The sequence below is a fragment of the Octopus sinensis genome, linkage group LG26, assembly GCF_006345805.1.
Source record: "Octopus sinensis linkage group LG26, ASM634580v1, whole genome shotgun sequence".
NCBI classification, from domain to species: domain Eukaryota; kingdom Metazoa; phylum Mollusca; class Cephalopoda; order Octopoda; family Octopodidae; genus Octopus; species Octopus sinensis.
In genome coordinates this window covers 9,694,202-9,709,201 of record NC_043022.1, presented here as the reverse complement: position 1 = coordinate 9,709,201, position 15,000 = coordinate 9,694,202, and the positions used below count along the sequence as shown (strand labels likewise).

At 39.3% G+C, this 15,000-nt stretch overlaps 2 protein-coding genes across 6 annotated transcripts in view; one reads left to right on the top strand and one right to left on the bottom strand.

Annotated features, from left to right (window-relative positions):
- LOC115224739 (epidermal growth factor receptor substrate 15-like 1) overlaps nucleotides 1-15,000 on the bottom strand; it is a 269,100-nt gene that overhangs the window by 74,742 nt on the left and 179,358 nt on the right. For all 5 annotated transcript variants that reach the window (XM_036513677.1, XM_036513674.1, XM_036513676.1 and 2 more), the window contains 3 exons: nucleotides 3,556-3,650; nucleotides 2,220-2,391; nucleotides 836-898 (listed from right to left, as the gene is read on the bottom strand). In XM_036513677.1, coding sequence (XP_036369570.1) covers nucleotides 836-898; nucleotides 2,220-2,391; nucleotides 3,556-3,650 — 330 coding nt within the window. The remainder of the gene's footprint in view (nucleotides 1-835; nucleotides 899-2,219; nucleotides 2,392-3,555; nucleotides 3,651-15,000) is intronic.
- The window catches only part of LOC118768015 (Ig-like V-type domain-containing protein FAM187A), a 14,289-nt gene continuing 6,195 nt past the window's right edge, over nucleotides 6,907-15,000 (top strand). Inside the window, exons 1-4 of the mRNA XM_036513679.1 lie at nucleotides 6,907-7,703; nucleotides 8,020-8,257; nucleotides 9,535-9,684; nucleotides 14,433-14,767. Coding sequence (XP_036369572.1) covers nucleotides 7,282-7,703; nucleotides 8,020-8,257; nucleotides 9,535-9,684; nucleotides 14,433-14,767 — 1,145 coding nt within the window. The 5' untranslated portion in view covers nucleotides 6,907-7,281. The remainder of the gene's footprint in view (nucleotides 7,704-8,019; nucleotides 8,258-9,534; nucleotides 9,685-14,432; nucleotides 14,768-15,000) is intronic.

The window sequence follows — 15,000 nt, the reverse complement described above, 5'->3', positions numbered from 1 at the left end:
AGACATAATTATGTATGTATGTATGTATGTGTGTGTGTGTGTGTATGCATGTATGTGTGTGTGTGTATGTATGTATGTATGTACATACATATGTATGACGGGCCTTTCAGTTTCCGTCTACCAAATCCACTCGCACAGGTTTGGTTGACCAGAGACTATAGTAGAAGACACATACCCAAGGTGCCATGCAGAAGGACTGAACCCAGAAGCATGTGGCTGAGAAGCAAGCTTTTTACCACACAGCTACGTCTACACCTTTATGTATGTGTGTGTGTGTGTGTACATATAATATATATATATATATATATATATCGCCTGGCCCCGTGCCGGTGACATGTAAAAGCACCATCCGTTCGTGGCCGTTTGCCAGCTCTGTCTGGCACCTGTGCAGGTGGCACGTAAAAAACACCCACTACACTCGCGGAGTGGTTGGCGTTAGGAAGGGCATCCAGCCGTAGAAACACTGCCAGATCTGACTGGGCCTGACGAAGCCTTCCAGCTTCACAGACCCCAGTTGACCCGTCCAACCCATGCTAGCATGGAGAACGGATGCTAAATGATGATGATGTATAAACAGGCTTCTTTTAGTTTCTGTCGATCAAATCCACTAACAAGGCTTTGGTCGGCCCAAGGGTATAGGAGAAGAAACATGCCCAAGGTGCCATGCAGAGGGAGTGAATCCAAAACCACATGGTTGCAAAGCAGACTTCTTAACCACTTAGCCTTGCCTGCATCTATTTCAGCACATTAAAAAACAGAAATTTGTAAAAAAAAAAAAAAAAAGAAAGAAAGAAAGAAAGAAGAAGAATAAGAAAACAAAAAACCAACCACTTACTTGTCTCTGTTCATCATCACATTTATCTTTCATCTCCTTCACGCTGCTTTCTAAATTGGACCGCTGGAAATGGAAAAGGAGAAAAATATACAGGTGTCACACTAAGAAAGAATATTTGACCCTTTAACGTTTAATCCGGCCATATCAGAGCCCAAATATTCCATCTCGAAATTATGTTGAAACTGGCCTCTCACACCTAACCTACAATGCCATTCTAAAAATATACAAAAACACCGCTGAAAACTCAAAGCTTCAACACCATCATCATTGTCATCATCATTTAATGTCCGCTTTCCATGCTGGCAGGAGTTGGACAGCTTGACTGAAAACTGGTCAGCTGGAGAGCTGCACCAGGTTCCAATTTGATTTGGCATGGTTTCTATAGCCGGATGCCCTTCCTAAGACCAACCACTCCAAAAAAGTAATGGGTGCTTTTTATGTACCACCAACACAGGTGCCAGTTATGTGCCACTGGCGCTGACCACAACTATGGTTTCACTTGGCTTGACGAGGTGCAGGCATAGTTGTGTGGTTAGGAAGCTTGTCCTCCATTCCTCCCACTCTTGCCTGGCCTTGTGCCTCGGAGGGGAGCTTTGTAGGTGCAATTCCATGGTCCTTCATGACCAAAGAGGATCTTTACCGTTTTATGTTCTGAGTTCAAATACTGCCATGGTCAACTTTGCTTCTCATCCTTTCGGGGTCAATAAAATAAGTACCATTTGAGCTCTCAGGTCGCATCAACATACCCCTCCCCCCGAACTTGTTGACCTTGTGGCAAAATTTGAAAACCACTTCACCACAATGTGGGTCTTCAGTTGTTACTGCAAGGAAGGCTTTGTGTCAGCCAAATACAAGTGTGTGAAAACTGATATATGGAAACTGTAAAGAAGCTTGTTGAAAGAGGGGAAAAAAAGGATGAAGGAACAAATCAATGAACAAAGGGAAGAGTGAGAGTGAGGGGAGAAGGAAAAGGTAGGAGGAGAGGGAAGGAAGGAGAGGGTGGGAGTGACTGAAGGAAAGAAAGAGTGGGAGGGTGGTAAGGAAGGAAAGGGTGTGATGGAGGGAAGGAAAGGGTATGGGTGAGGGATGAGAAATAGAAAAGGGAGAGAGAGAGAGAGAGAGAGAGAGAGAGGTAGGGCGAGGCAAGAGTGGGAGGACAGTATGGAAGAGGAGGAAGGGAAGAGAAAAAAAGGAAACAAGGAAGGAAAGGTAGAAGAATAGAAGAAAACAGAAAAAACAGAAAAAGAGAAAGACAGTAACAACACCAAAGAAGAAACAAATTGAATAATAACAAAAAACAAAGAAAAAAGCCGAAAAGCAAGACTAAAGATGCAGAGAAAGGAAGAAAGAAAGGAGAAGTCCATCGGTGTGACGATGTTCCCACCTTATCATCAAGCTCATCTAAGCGCTTCTGTGCTTCTCTCTTCTGGTTTTCCAACTGATGCAGAGTAGCCGTGATGGCATCAAGGTCCTTCTGTAAAGCTTGCACTTCTCCATTCTTGATCTTGATGTCAGCATCTCGTTGTGACTTCTCTTTCTCCAATAGAAGCTTCTCCCTAAACAATCACATTGCGAAAAATATGGGAAAAAAAAAATTTTTGAAATAAGAATAAAAACAAAGAAAAAAAACTGGAATGAAGAGTAGTTGTTGTTGTTGCTGTGGGATTATAAAATGAGTACCAGTTGAGTACTGGGGTCAATGTGATCGACTTACTCCCTCTCTCAAAATTTCAGGCCTTTTGCCTATAGTAGAAAGAATTATCATTATTATTATTATTATTATATTATTATTATTATTATTATTATTATTATTAAGGTAGCAAGCTGGCAGAATTATTAGCACGCCGGATGAAATGCTTCGCAGCACTTCGTCTGTCTGCATGTTTTGAGTTCAAATTCTACCAAGGTCGACTTTACCTTTCATACTTTCGGGGTCAAAAAAATAAGCACCAGTTGTGTACTGGGGTCAATGTAATTGATTTACCCGCTTCCCTGAGATTTCAGGTCTTGTGCCTTCAGCAGAAAGGATTATTATTATTATTATTGAGTGAGAGAGCAGTACATGACATCAAAGTGACACTGGGGTAAAATATACGAAGCCCAGTATACCCATCATGACTACCCGTCTGATAAGGGTACACCAGGTACATGCATTACAACCATATGTGTGCGACATGGTGATCTCGTATCAAGATAAACAGCACATGACCTTGCAGGTGGAGCCCAGTTAGAATTTTCTTCTGGTCAAGTAGCCCATCCCACTCAAAAGATCCCTGAATAAGGGTTGTTTAAGGATGTTGAACGAAACACCCATGTTTCCAGAGGTGAATTATTCGAACCCCAAAGAATCCCTCTCAACACATGGCTATGATGCTCCCCCACTACTTCTACTCGTGATCAGAGATGCACATATCATCACCACTAAGGGAGATGCTCAACTGGTTACGGTCTAACAACTGACAAGCGAAATCTGTGATATTGTGCAGAATATTGGCTGTAGTCTCTCGTTTATATCAAAACAAGACAATGTACATGATAACACTTCCAATCAGTTAAGATCAGAAGCCATGAGAGCCACAGCCTGGTACTGCATCACGGCAAATTCATTATTATTATTATTATTTTCATTATTGCTTGGCGGTTAGGCCATTATATATATTCATTTACAGAAATAAGTACTTAGCAGTAAGTGCTTGCTTGTGTGAGAGAATCGTACATACTTTTTCATGTCGTCGATATCTTTAGTGATTGTGTCAAGCTCTTTGATGGCGGAGAAGTCAGCTACGTGACTGTATGGGCCAGAATTGGTACCATCCTGATGGAAAAAAAGAAAAAGAAGTACCGAAAAATTAGATTTATCTATGAATTTATTTTTTAAAATATTATTTCTATTCACATAAATATCATTTCCCCTGCCAAAAAAATGAAAAGAATAAGAAAGAAAATAAAACAGTTCTTTTTTGTTTCAATGAAGTGAAGGCCAACATCTCTCTTCCATAATTAACTGGAAGGCTAAAACTAAACAAATTAGTGAAATACAATTACAGCACCAAATTTCTGGACACTAATGAAGGTGGGGGGGAAATAAAAGAAATGGGGAAATTGAAAATGCCTGAGGGCTAAAATGTTACTATATTTGATTACAAGAAAAATGCTCAATTTTTGCTGAGATCAACCAAGAGCATTTAATCCCTCAAGCTCACTAAACTCCAAAATTGAGAGATTTTTGTAAATTTTTTTTACAAATTTAGCATTTTTCTAGAAATAATATATACCAAGATTTTAGGCTTCAAGCATTTTCAATTTCCACAATTTTTTTGTAAATTTTTTACAAGTTTAGCATTTCCACAATATTTTGTAAATTTTTTACAAATTTAGCATTTTTCTAGAAATAATATATACCAAGATTTTAGGCTTCAGGCATTTTCAATTTCCACTATTTTTTACTTTAACTCCACCCTAGATTACACCATCTATATACCTGCACACACATACATATGGGTTAGAGTGGAGTGAAAACAAAAAATCCTGGAATTGAAAATGCCTGAGGCCTAAAATCTTGCTATATATTATTACTAGAAAAATGTTAAATTTTCGCTAGGGACATTTACTCCCTCAAACTGCCCAACATCTGCTGGTGTAAAATGTTTACAAGAATCCCCCATTTTTGGAGTTTAGGGGGCTTGAGAGAGTAAATGCCCTTTATTGATCTCAGCAGCAAAAATTTAACATTATTCTAGTAATCAAATATAAGCAATATTTTAAGCCTCAAGCATTTTCAATTTCCACAATTCTTTATTTTCACTCTACCCTACTTAATAGTCAAGAACCTCTTATGATCCACACAGATTTACAAACAAGAACTTCATCTTCCCATGACCACCAGACCAGTTTCACACTGCCTCCTACAGTACAGTATCAATAAACTTGTATCACTTATACTAATATACAGATATTTGTGTTTCCATCAAAAACACCGTATAAGGACAATTTTTGTCCTTGGGTAGCAACTGTTATCTCCTATTTACTGGCCCCTAGAAAGCATGAAAAATGGCTAATCTTGCCTTCAAACTTTACTTTTGTTACATTTATTTGAATACTCAAAGAATCCCCTTCAACACATGGATATAATGCTCCCCCACTACTCCTGCTCATAATCAGAGGTGCACATAATATCATCCACTAAGGGACATGCTCATGTGGTTATGGTCAGCCAAACCTGCACCCAGACATGTTTTTAGCACCAGGTCAGCTCCAATCTAACAGGTCTACCATAAAAGACATTCCATTCATGACTAATCCATCACATTGCTCCAGTCCATGCAGCTGTAAACATGAAACCCCACAACGCACTGGAATTTTGTTTAACGGGAATGTTGATGTCTCAATCACTTACAAACCATGGAAATATTAGTGAATTGTTGTACCACTATCTTATTTAAAGTTTAACCTGATGGTGCTTTGTTTTACTGGGAAGCAATACTACTGAATTGCACGATTTAATAGTTTTTTTCACTGTTCTTGGTCTGTTAATGGCTAGGTGCTTCAGATGGGTAAATACTGGCATTGATGTAGCAACATTCGAGATTTTGTCAAGGTAAATCTAGCCAATGTGAACTCATCAGATTTACAGTAACAAACATAATTTGGAAAGTTCAAAATCTAGGTTCTAGACTATCGACATCTGGGTTGTATATATACATATATATATACATATATATATATATATATATATTATATATATATATATATATAATATATATATATATACATATACATATATATGTATTCATATACATACATATATATACACATACACATAAATATATATACAGTTCTATATATGTTGGGGCCACCTTCGTTTTGGAAGTCACTTGACCCTGTTATCTCCCCTACTGTCCTTCTCACGTCTGACCACTGTCCGAAGTCAGGACGCCATGATAGATCGTTAGCTCCTACATGCATTTTTTTCTCTCCTTGTTTTTTTCTGTGTATCTTTCTGTCGAAGAGCGTAGGCTCGAAACGTAAAAGACTTTTTCTATTTCTATTCCTGAGCGCTATACTAATAAATTTGTTTGTTTGTACACCACCTGCCGTCGTCTTTTGTTTATTTTTGTAAACTTTCCCATTATATATATATACACATAGATATATATATACATATATATACACATAGATATATACATATACATACATACATATACGTACATATATATATATATATATATATACATACATTCATACATATATATATACATACATATACATACATATATATATATATATATACATACATATATATATATATATATACATACATATATATACATATATACATATGTATATACATATACACACATATAAACACACACACATGCATGAATACACATATATAAAACATACACTTACACAAAACACAAATGCAGACACACACACACACACACCGACATTCTCCATATGTCACAGAATGGTCTTCCATTTATCATTCATGAGAGTGTGGTTGATCACAGAGTATAATGATGATGCAACACATGATGACATCACCAGGTGTCTCCATGGCAACTGAAACTATAGAGCAACATTGGACATTGCAGGACACTGGAAGAAAAGTGACAAAGTAAAAGGCAGAAAGAAAGAAAGGAAGGACGAAAGGAAGGAAGGAACAAAAAGAAGAAAAGCAAACCAGAAACACACACACACACACACACAAAGAAAATAAACCAAACGTCAGAAATAATAAAAGGAAATTACACAAGAGAGAAATGATGCAGGAATATAGGAAACAGCAAAATATTTAGCAATTGTTGTGGCAATTCTTTGATTAGTCCATCAGACAAGCCAAACAAAAAGAAAATTCAATTGCTAAATTTTCTCTCAGATTTTATTAAAAAAAAAAAGATAAATGAAATGAGACACAGAGCACTACATTCAGTTATGCACTGAAAGCACGATATAATAATAATAATAATAATAATAATAATAATAATAATAATAATAATAATAATAATAGCAACAATAATAATCCTTTCTGCTAAAGGAACAAGGCCTGAAATTTTGGGGGAGGAAACAAGTCGATTATATCAAATTCCCTGTTTCACTGGTACTTAAGTTACTGACCCCGCAAGGATGAAAGACCAAGTCAAACCCGGTGGAATTTGAGGTTGACTTTATAATAAGAATAAAAAAACCGCTGTAAACCTAAGAATACCTGGTTCTCTTAAATCGCTTTCAAAATCGAAATATTACAAATTTAACAGAATCTTAGTTGTCAGACGATAGTCTCCTTTCCTAACAATATTTAATCGCTTCCTTACAATATATTACTGCTAATCATAAACTGCATCCATAGTAAAAAGTCCAGCTTGTTTGCTCCTAGGAACAGTTTGTTCCTACGAGCAATAACAAAGTAAACAGCAATATAGATAACTCATAAAGTTTCAGAAAATATGTTTGCAAGAAAGAAGTTTTACTTTTCCTCAATCTTTGGACAATTGTGCTTTGTTATTTTCCTGGCTCAGATAATAAAGACCGAATGTGTAGGACATGCGAGAAGTGGAGTCAGTAATGTGAGTGGAAATGGAGAGAAAGACCTCGAAACTTGGCTTGGGGTGCCAGAAATGAAGTTACCCGGGGTCCATGAGAAAACGGCACAGGAATCCGCTATGTTTGTGAGACGGAGCCTCAACAACGTAGATGATGTCTACAAATTGAACAACCAAAGGCACAACAAACTTCCATACACCCTCACGATGGACTTGTTAACGCAGTACTATGACTGCATAAAAAGAACCCACACACGAGGAAGATCTGTCTATCAAACCTACATCACAAAGCCTGGCCAAAGAGTATTATTGAAATGTCACCAATGGTGAGTCTATATGTGGAGTGGGTGAGTCAGAGAGAGAGAGAGAGAGAGAGAGAGAGAGAGAGATTAGTTGTTCTAGAGGCAGGATGAAAAAATACTGTTGTCCTTGTCCTTGATTAACCACAGAGAAAGCCTTCAGATTTTTATTCCTCTCATTCTCCTAGCATCAACTATGATAATATAAACTAACTGCATGTTTTTGAGCTATGAAACAATTTGTCATCATTTTACGATCTTACTTATTGTTACATAAAAGTTCATCAAAATATTTATCTGTTATTTATGTCTTTATATATATATGTGCTTGTATGTCCTTCAGTTTTAAACCAGGGACCACAACTGAAATGAAGACAAGAGTGACCTGGCAACATCTCCAGGAGAAAGGAACAGTACTTTCTCACATCCAATCCAATGGAAACTACAAAATAACTCCAAAGCGGGACTTAATCATCAAAGCAATTAACAGTGATCTGGATGGTTATTATTACTGCATCAAAAGAAATCAATATGAAGCCATCCACCATCTAACAACAGTGACAAGCGTCCAATTCCATGCGGTATTAAACTGACTTGAATTTTTTTTTATATTTTGTATATTTTGATATTTTACATGGTCTGGAAGCATGTTTGTTGTTGTTGTTGTTGTGGTGGTGGTGGTGGTAGTAGTAGTAGTAGTAACAATGCAGCAGCCAAAGTAATAGTACAACATACCTATGATCAAAGGCATTCCAGCCACGACCATTCTGTGGTGCGTATGTGTGCGTGAGAGAAAGAGAGAGAGAGAGAGAGAGAGAGAGAGAGAGAGAGAGAGAGAGAGAGAGAGAGAGAGAGAGAGAGTATGGCCCTGGTCAATATGTAGAAAAGGTGGATGTAGAAACTCCATAAGGTGTACCCAGTGCAAGCTATGGACACATTAGTGATGTAGCAACATCAGAGGAGGGTTAAGAGGGGAAATAGTCTTTGTGTGTGTCAGGTGTACAGGTACAATTAAACACTAGAAACAGACAGAAAAATAGACTTCATCAAATGTCAGGTGGGATCCTCAGAAATAGCAGACAGTGTCTGTTTCTTAGGTGACCAAGTGAACAGTGGAAGGGGATGTTCTGAGGGTGTAGCTACTAGAATAAGAATGGGTTGGGTGATGTTCGGAGAGTTTCTGCCTTTGTTGGTAAGAAAGGGCTCCTCCCTCAGAATGAGGGACAGATTATATGATGAGTACACTGATTAAGTATGAACTTTGTGTGGATGAGAGCAGATGGATGAAAAAAAATGGGCCAGGAGGTTTTTGAGCTATAGGATTTTATGATTCAGTGCAACCATGAGATAGAGAATAGGAAGCCAAACATAGTCTTAATTGAGAAAGGAAACAAACTATGCTGGATCATAGATATAGCATGCCCAGCTGACAACAAGGTATGCGATAAGGAAGAAAGAAAATTTGAGAGAGATGACAGGTTAGCTTGGGAAGTTAAGCAGTTGTGGTTGATGAAAAAGGTAGCAATAGTACCAATAATTGTCAGAGCCCTGGGAACGGTGAGCAAAAATCTTGAAAAGTACGTGGAGCAAAAAGGGGCTGCAATAAGGGTGGAGCACTTCCAGAAAATAGCACTGCTTGGAACCGCTCAAATGCTCCGAAAGGTGCTCTAAAAATAAAGGCGTTACCTTTGTTCACTAGTAGTGAACAACTGACACTGTAGTACATCTCCAGCGTTAGAAGCTGTGCAAAGGCAATGATGATAATAATAATAATAATAATAATAATAATAATAATAATAATAATAATAATAATAAAAAGTTACTCTGACTTGCTTAATTATACTTGTTTCACTGCTAGGTTATCGAGAACACTACAAAAAGCCTTCTAACAATGAAACACCTAACAAGTAACAATTTGAAAATATTCAGTACCTGGTCAAACTGGAGCAAATGCAGTGAGTGTGGGAAAGAAGGATTTCGGAGAAAAATTGGTCTTTGCTCAATAAAGGTAAATATTTCTCCATTAACTCTATTTTTTCAACAACTCACCCCAGCAAAGAAATTTTAATAAAAAATCTCTTTCGTTCTTTAGATAAGGCTGTGTGGTGATCTTTCAGACAAAGTCTATCAAAACTGAAAGTATTCAGTAATTTTCATAAAATTTCTTCAATTTCTTTTCCAGTTGAGTCACTTAAGTTTATGTATTTTTTGAGCATGTATGTACATTTGTGCATGTATAGGGTCCGGGCATGGCTGTTTCTGTTTTAGTCAAGTGTGTTCACTTCATCATCATCATCATCATCATCATCATTTGCATCATCCATGTTCAATAATGCCATGGGCTGAATGGTTTGACAAGATCCAATGGGCTCAAGGACCCCAGTGTGCTCTACTGTCTGGTTTGGTTTGGTATGGTTTCTATGGCTGGTGCCCTTCCAAACACCAAACGTTTTACAGAGTGTACTGGCTGCTTTTTCATGACGCCAGTACTAATGGGGCTACCAAGTAGCTCACAAGACTAGAAAAATTGGGTGGAGGTAGTAGGAGTTATACAAGGGTATAAGACATAACTCTTTTACTCTTTTACTTGTTTCAGTCATTTGACTGCGGCCATGCTGGAGCACCACCTTTAATCGAGCAACTCGACACCGGGACTTATTCTTTTGTAAGCCCAGTACTTATTCTATCGGTCTCTTTTGCCGAACCGCTAAGTAACGGGGACATAAACACACCAGCATCGGTTGTCAAGCAATGCTAGGGGGACAAACACAGACACACAAACACACACACGCATATATATACATATATACGATGGGCTTCTTTCAGTTTCCGTCTACCAAATCCACTCACAAGGCTTTGGTCGACCCGGGGCTATAGTAGAAGACACTTGCCCAAGGTGCCACGCAGTGGGAATGAAGCCGGAACCATGTGGTTGGTAAACAAGCTACTTACCACACAGCCACTCCTGCGCCTATATAAGCAGATATAAAATATGAAAGAGAAGGAGAAAGGGGCAAGTAGGTTCTAGTAGAGAAGCTACATGGTAATTCACCTTCAGGAGGGAGAGTGAGACAGAGCAACAGGCAGAGACACAGAGAGAGAATTATTGGTAGGAGCTTCAAGTCCAGGTGGTTCATCAAAGTTTGAATTTGAGCTAAAGTGTGATGGAACAGAAGAACTAGGAATGTGGGTGTATAAAGAAAAACTAACTGATAGCAGTTCTTAAGAATGAAGAAGTGACAAGGGTATAGCAAAAAATATAAGTTCCAAAGGTGTTCTCTCCTAAGACTCCTGCATAGTACCTAAGTGGGCTTATACCATCTCAAGGATATAAGCAAATAAAATATGAAGAAGGAGGAGTAAAGGGCAAACAGGTCCTTGTAGATGAGCTACATGGTAATTCACCTTTAGGAGAGAGAGAAAGTGAGAATGATTAATAGGGGGCTTCGAGTCCAGGTGGTTCCTCAAAGTTCAAGTTAAAGTGTGCTGGAAAAGAAGAACTAAGAGTGTAGGTGGGTAAAGAAAAACTAGCAGATAACTCTCAAGATTGAAGAAGTAACAAGTATCATCATCATCATCGTTTAACATCCGCTTTCCATGCTAGCATGGGTTGGACGGTTCAACTGGGATCTGGGAAGCCAGAAGGCTGCACCAGACCAGTCAGATCTGGCAGTGTTTCTACAGCTGGATGCCCTTCCTAACGCCAACCACTCCGTGAGTGTAGTGGGTGCTTTTTACGTGCCACTGGCACAGGTGCCAGATGAGGCTGGCAAACGACCACGATCGAATGGTGCTTTTTACATGCCACCGGCACGGAGACCAGATGAAACGAACAATATAATTTTCAAAGGTATTCTCTTCTAAGCCTCCTAAGAAGTACCTAAGTGGGATAACACCATGTCAAGGTTCCACTGCTCCAAAACAAATACAACTGCAAAACCTACATTATTTACATATGCCCATGAGCATATGGCATAGTGGTTAAGAGCGCGGGCTACTAACCCCAAAATTCCGAGTTCGATTCCAAGCAGTGACCTGAATAATAATAGTAATAATAATAATAACATCGAAAAATACCTTAGGAATGAGAACCCAGGTTTAAAATTTCCCCAAGACACCTGACGAATGCTGGAGGGTATATCAGCCAAAACGTTGTGTTAACAACAAACAAGCAGTGGACAAATACCTGTCAAATGTAAATAATGTAAATAATTCTTCATCTCTTAAATACAGAACTGCAAAACCTATGTTTCGGGTCCTCCATAAGCTTGCAAGAATCTCACAGCATTTAACCCGTTAGCATTCAGATTATTCTGTCAAGTGTAATGTCTATTTATTTACATTCTTTTGAATTAAACACGCATTATCATGAAATCTTGAACAGCTGGTGTTGTGACTAGCAGCAAGCTGGTCGCATATTTCAATCTTAGTTGTATTAACTGTAGCTTATTGTGTTGGGTCCCTAAAGCAAGCATTGAAGTGGAAACACCTGTCCAGGTGGGAAAGATTTCAATGATGTGACTATTCATTTTGAGAATGACATTGTAGGATAGGTACGAGAGGCTGAATCTAGTCAGTTTGAATGTAAAACAGAATAATTTGAGCCAGATACGGATGGTTTTGAAGGCGGCGAGCTGGCAGAAACGTTAGCATGCCGGGCGAAATGCTTAGCGGTATTTCGTTTGCCGTTACGTTCTGAGTTCAAATTCTGCCGAAGTCGACTTTGCCATTCATCCTTTCGGGGTCGATAAATTATGTACCAGTTACACACTGAGGTCGATGTAATTGACTTTATCCCTTTGTCTGTCCTTGTTTGTCCCCTCTGTTTAGCCCCTTGTGGGCAATAAAAAAATAAGATACAGATGGTTTAAATGCTAAAGGGTTAACATAACCATAACATTTAAACAGATCCTGTTAGTTTTAAACATTCATTTCATCCTTTTCTTTATCATTACAGGTGATACTGTATTAACTCGTGTATAAGCCACACTATTTTATACTTGATTTTACCCCTTTTGCTGTGGAAATCAGATATATCCACTCAAAATATCATTACCCTTCACTGTAGAAAACAGTTTTATATATACCAATCTATCTTTTAATCTATCTTCATCATCATCATTTAGCGTCAACTTTCCATGCTAGCATGGGTTGGACAGTTCGACTGAGGATCTGGGAAGCCAGAAGGCTGCACCAGGCTCCAGTCTGATCTGGCAGTGTTTCTACAGCTGGATGCCCTTCCTAACGCCAACTACTCCGTGAGTGTAGTGGGTGCTTTTTACGTGCCACCGGCACAGGTGCCAGGCAAGGCTGCCAACGGCCACGATCGGATTGGTGCTTTTTACGTGCCACCGGCATGGAAGCCAGTCAAGGCGGCGTTGGCATTGGCCACGTTCAGATGGTGCTTTTTATGTGCCACCGGCATGGGTATCACAACTACAATTTCCATTGATTTTTGATGTTGGTGTACTTGACTCAATAATAATAATAACAAACTATTTTAACACGTTGGCTCATTTTATGTTTTATCACAGGGTCCCAGTACGATATCTTAATTAATTTTGACATGAGTGGTGTAATATTTTTACACTGTACCATACCTCTCAGAAAGCCCATAGGAAAGAAATTAAGAAACAACCCACTGGTGGGTCGGGAGGGACTCGCTAACATACCACCATACCCACTGGAAGGATGTTAATAATCATAATAATATCAATACAATGATGATGATGACAATGATAATTTGAAATTTGTTTGGCAAAGACCAGCAATTTCAGAGGCAAGTATAAGGCGATTACATCAACCCCAGTGTTTAACTGGTATTTATTTCATTGACCCCCGCCCCCATAAAAGATGAAAAGTTGACCTCAGTGGAATTTGAACTCAGAATGTAAAGATTGACAAAATGTTACTAAGCATTTTGCTCTATGTATTAATAATTCTGCCAGCTTATCATCATCATCATCGTTTAACATCCGTTTTCCATGCTAGCATGGGTTGGACGGTTTGACCGGGGTCTGGGAAACTAGGAGGCTGCACCAGACTCCAGTCTGATCTAGCAGTGTTTCTACAGCTGGATGCCCTTCCTAACGCCAACCACTCCGTGAGTGTAGTAGGTGCTTTTTACATGCCACCAGCACAGGAGCCAGAGGAGGTTGGCAAATGGCCATGATCGGTTGGTGCTTTATACCTATTTCTTTATTACCCACAAGGGGCTAAACATAGAGGGGACAAACAAGGACAGACATAGGTATTAAGTCGATTACATTGACCCCAGTGCGTAACTGGTACTTAATTTATCGACCCCGAAAGGATGAAAGGCAAAGTCGACCTCAGCGGAATTTGAACTCACCACGTAACGACAGACAAAATACCGCCAAGCATTTCACCCGGCGTGCTAACGTTTCTGCCAGCTCGCCGCCTTGGTGCTTTATACCTGTCACTGACACGGACGCCAGTCAAGCGCCGCTGATATCAGCCACATTTGGACGGTGCTTTTTACGTGCCACCAGCACAGGTATCGCTACAATTTCCATTTGATTCTTATTTTGATGTTGATGTTAATGTACTTGACTCAATAGATCTCCTCAAGCACAACGGGTCACCCTACAATCCAAAGGTTAGCATAGCAAGCCATCCTGCGAGCCATGAACTCACTTTATTTGTCGGGTCTTTACTGTCTTGAAATGCTAAAGTATTGTTAATTATAAATTATGAATTATAAATGTATACTACATCCCCATTCCTTCATTACAGAAACTTAATAAGAGTGCTCCAGTAAGGCCAGTCGACATCTACATATTTTATTACTTTAATGGAAGTTTATCTTGTCAGTCAACTGCCTTGCCTGAGCAGATACGGGAACTCCCAGCAATCAAGTCACGCCCCAACGAAGTATTTTACAACAAGTGTAAGGTGGCATGCCCTAAGAAAGCAGCCAGTACAATCATTAAAGACCAGTCAGGAAAGGTGGTAGAAGTCGTGAATGCAGGCTACTTGTCGCTCCATCAAAAACGGAAACTGGCCCGCCCTGTAATACGTGACGTGATCTACACAACGAAGGGCAGTGACGTCATAATTAGATGTCGCACGTGAGTATCTTTTATCCCTTCCTTCTTTCAGTAATTAATCTGTGGCCATGCTGTGGCACGTGGAGGCACATGGCTGAGTGGTTAGAGCAGCGGACTCGTGGTCGAGGGATCGCGGGTTCGAATCTCAGACCGGGCGATGTGTGTGTTTATGAGCGAAAACACCTAAGCTCCACGCGGCTCCGGCAGAAGGTAATGGCAAACTTCTGCTGACTCTTTCGCCACAACTTTCTCTC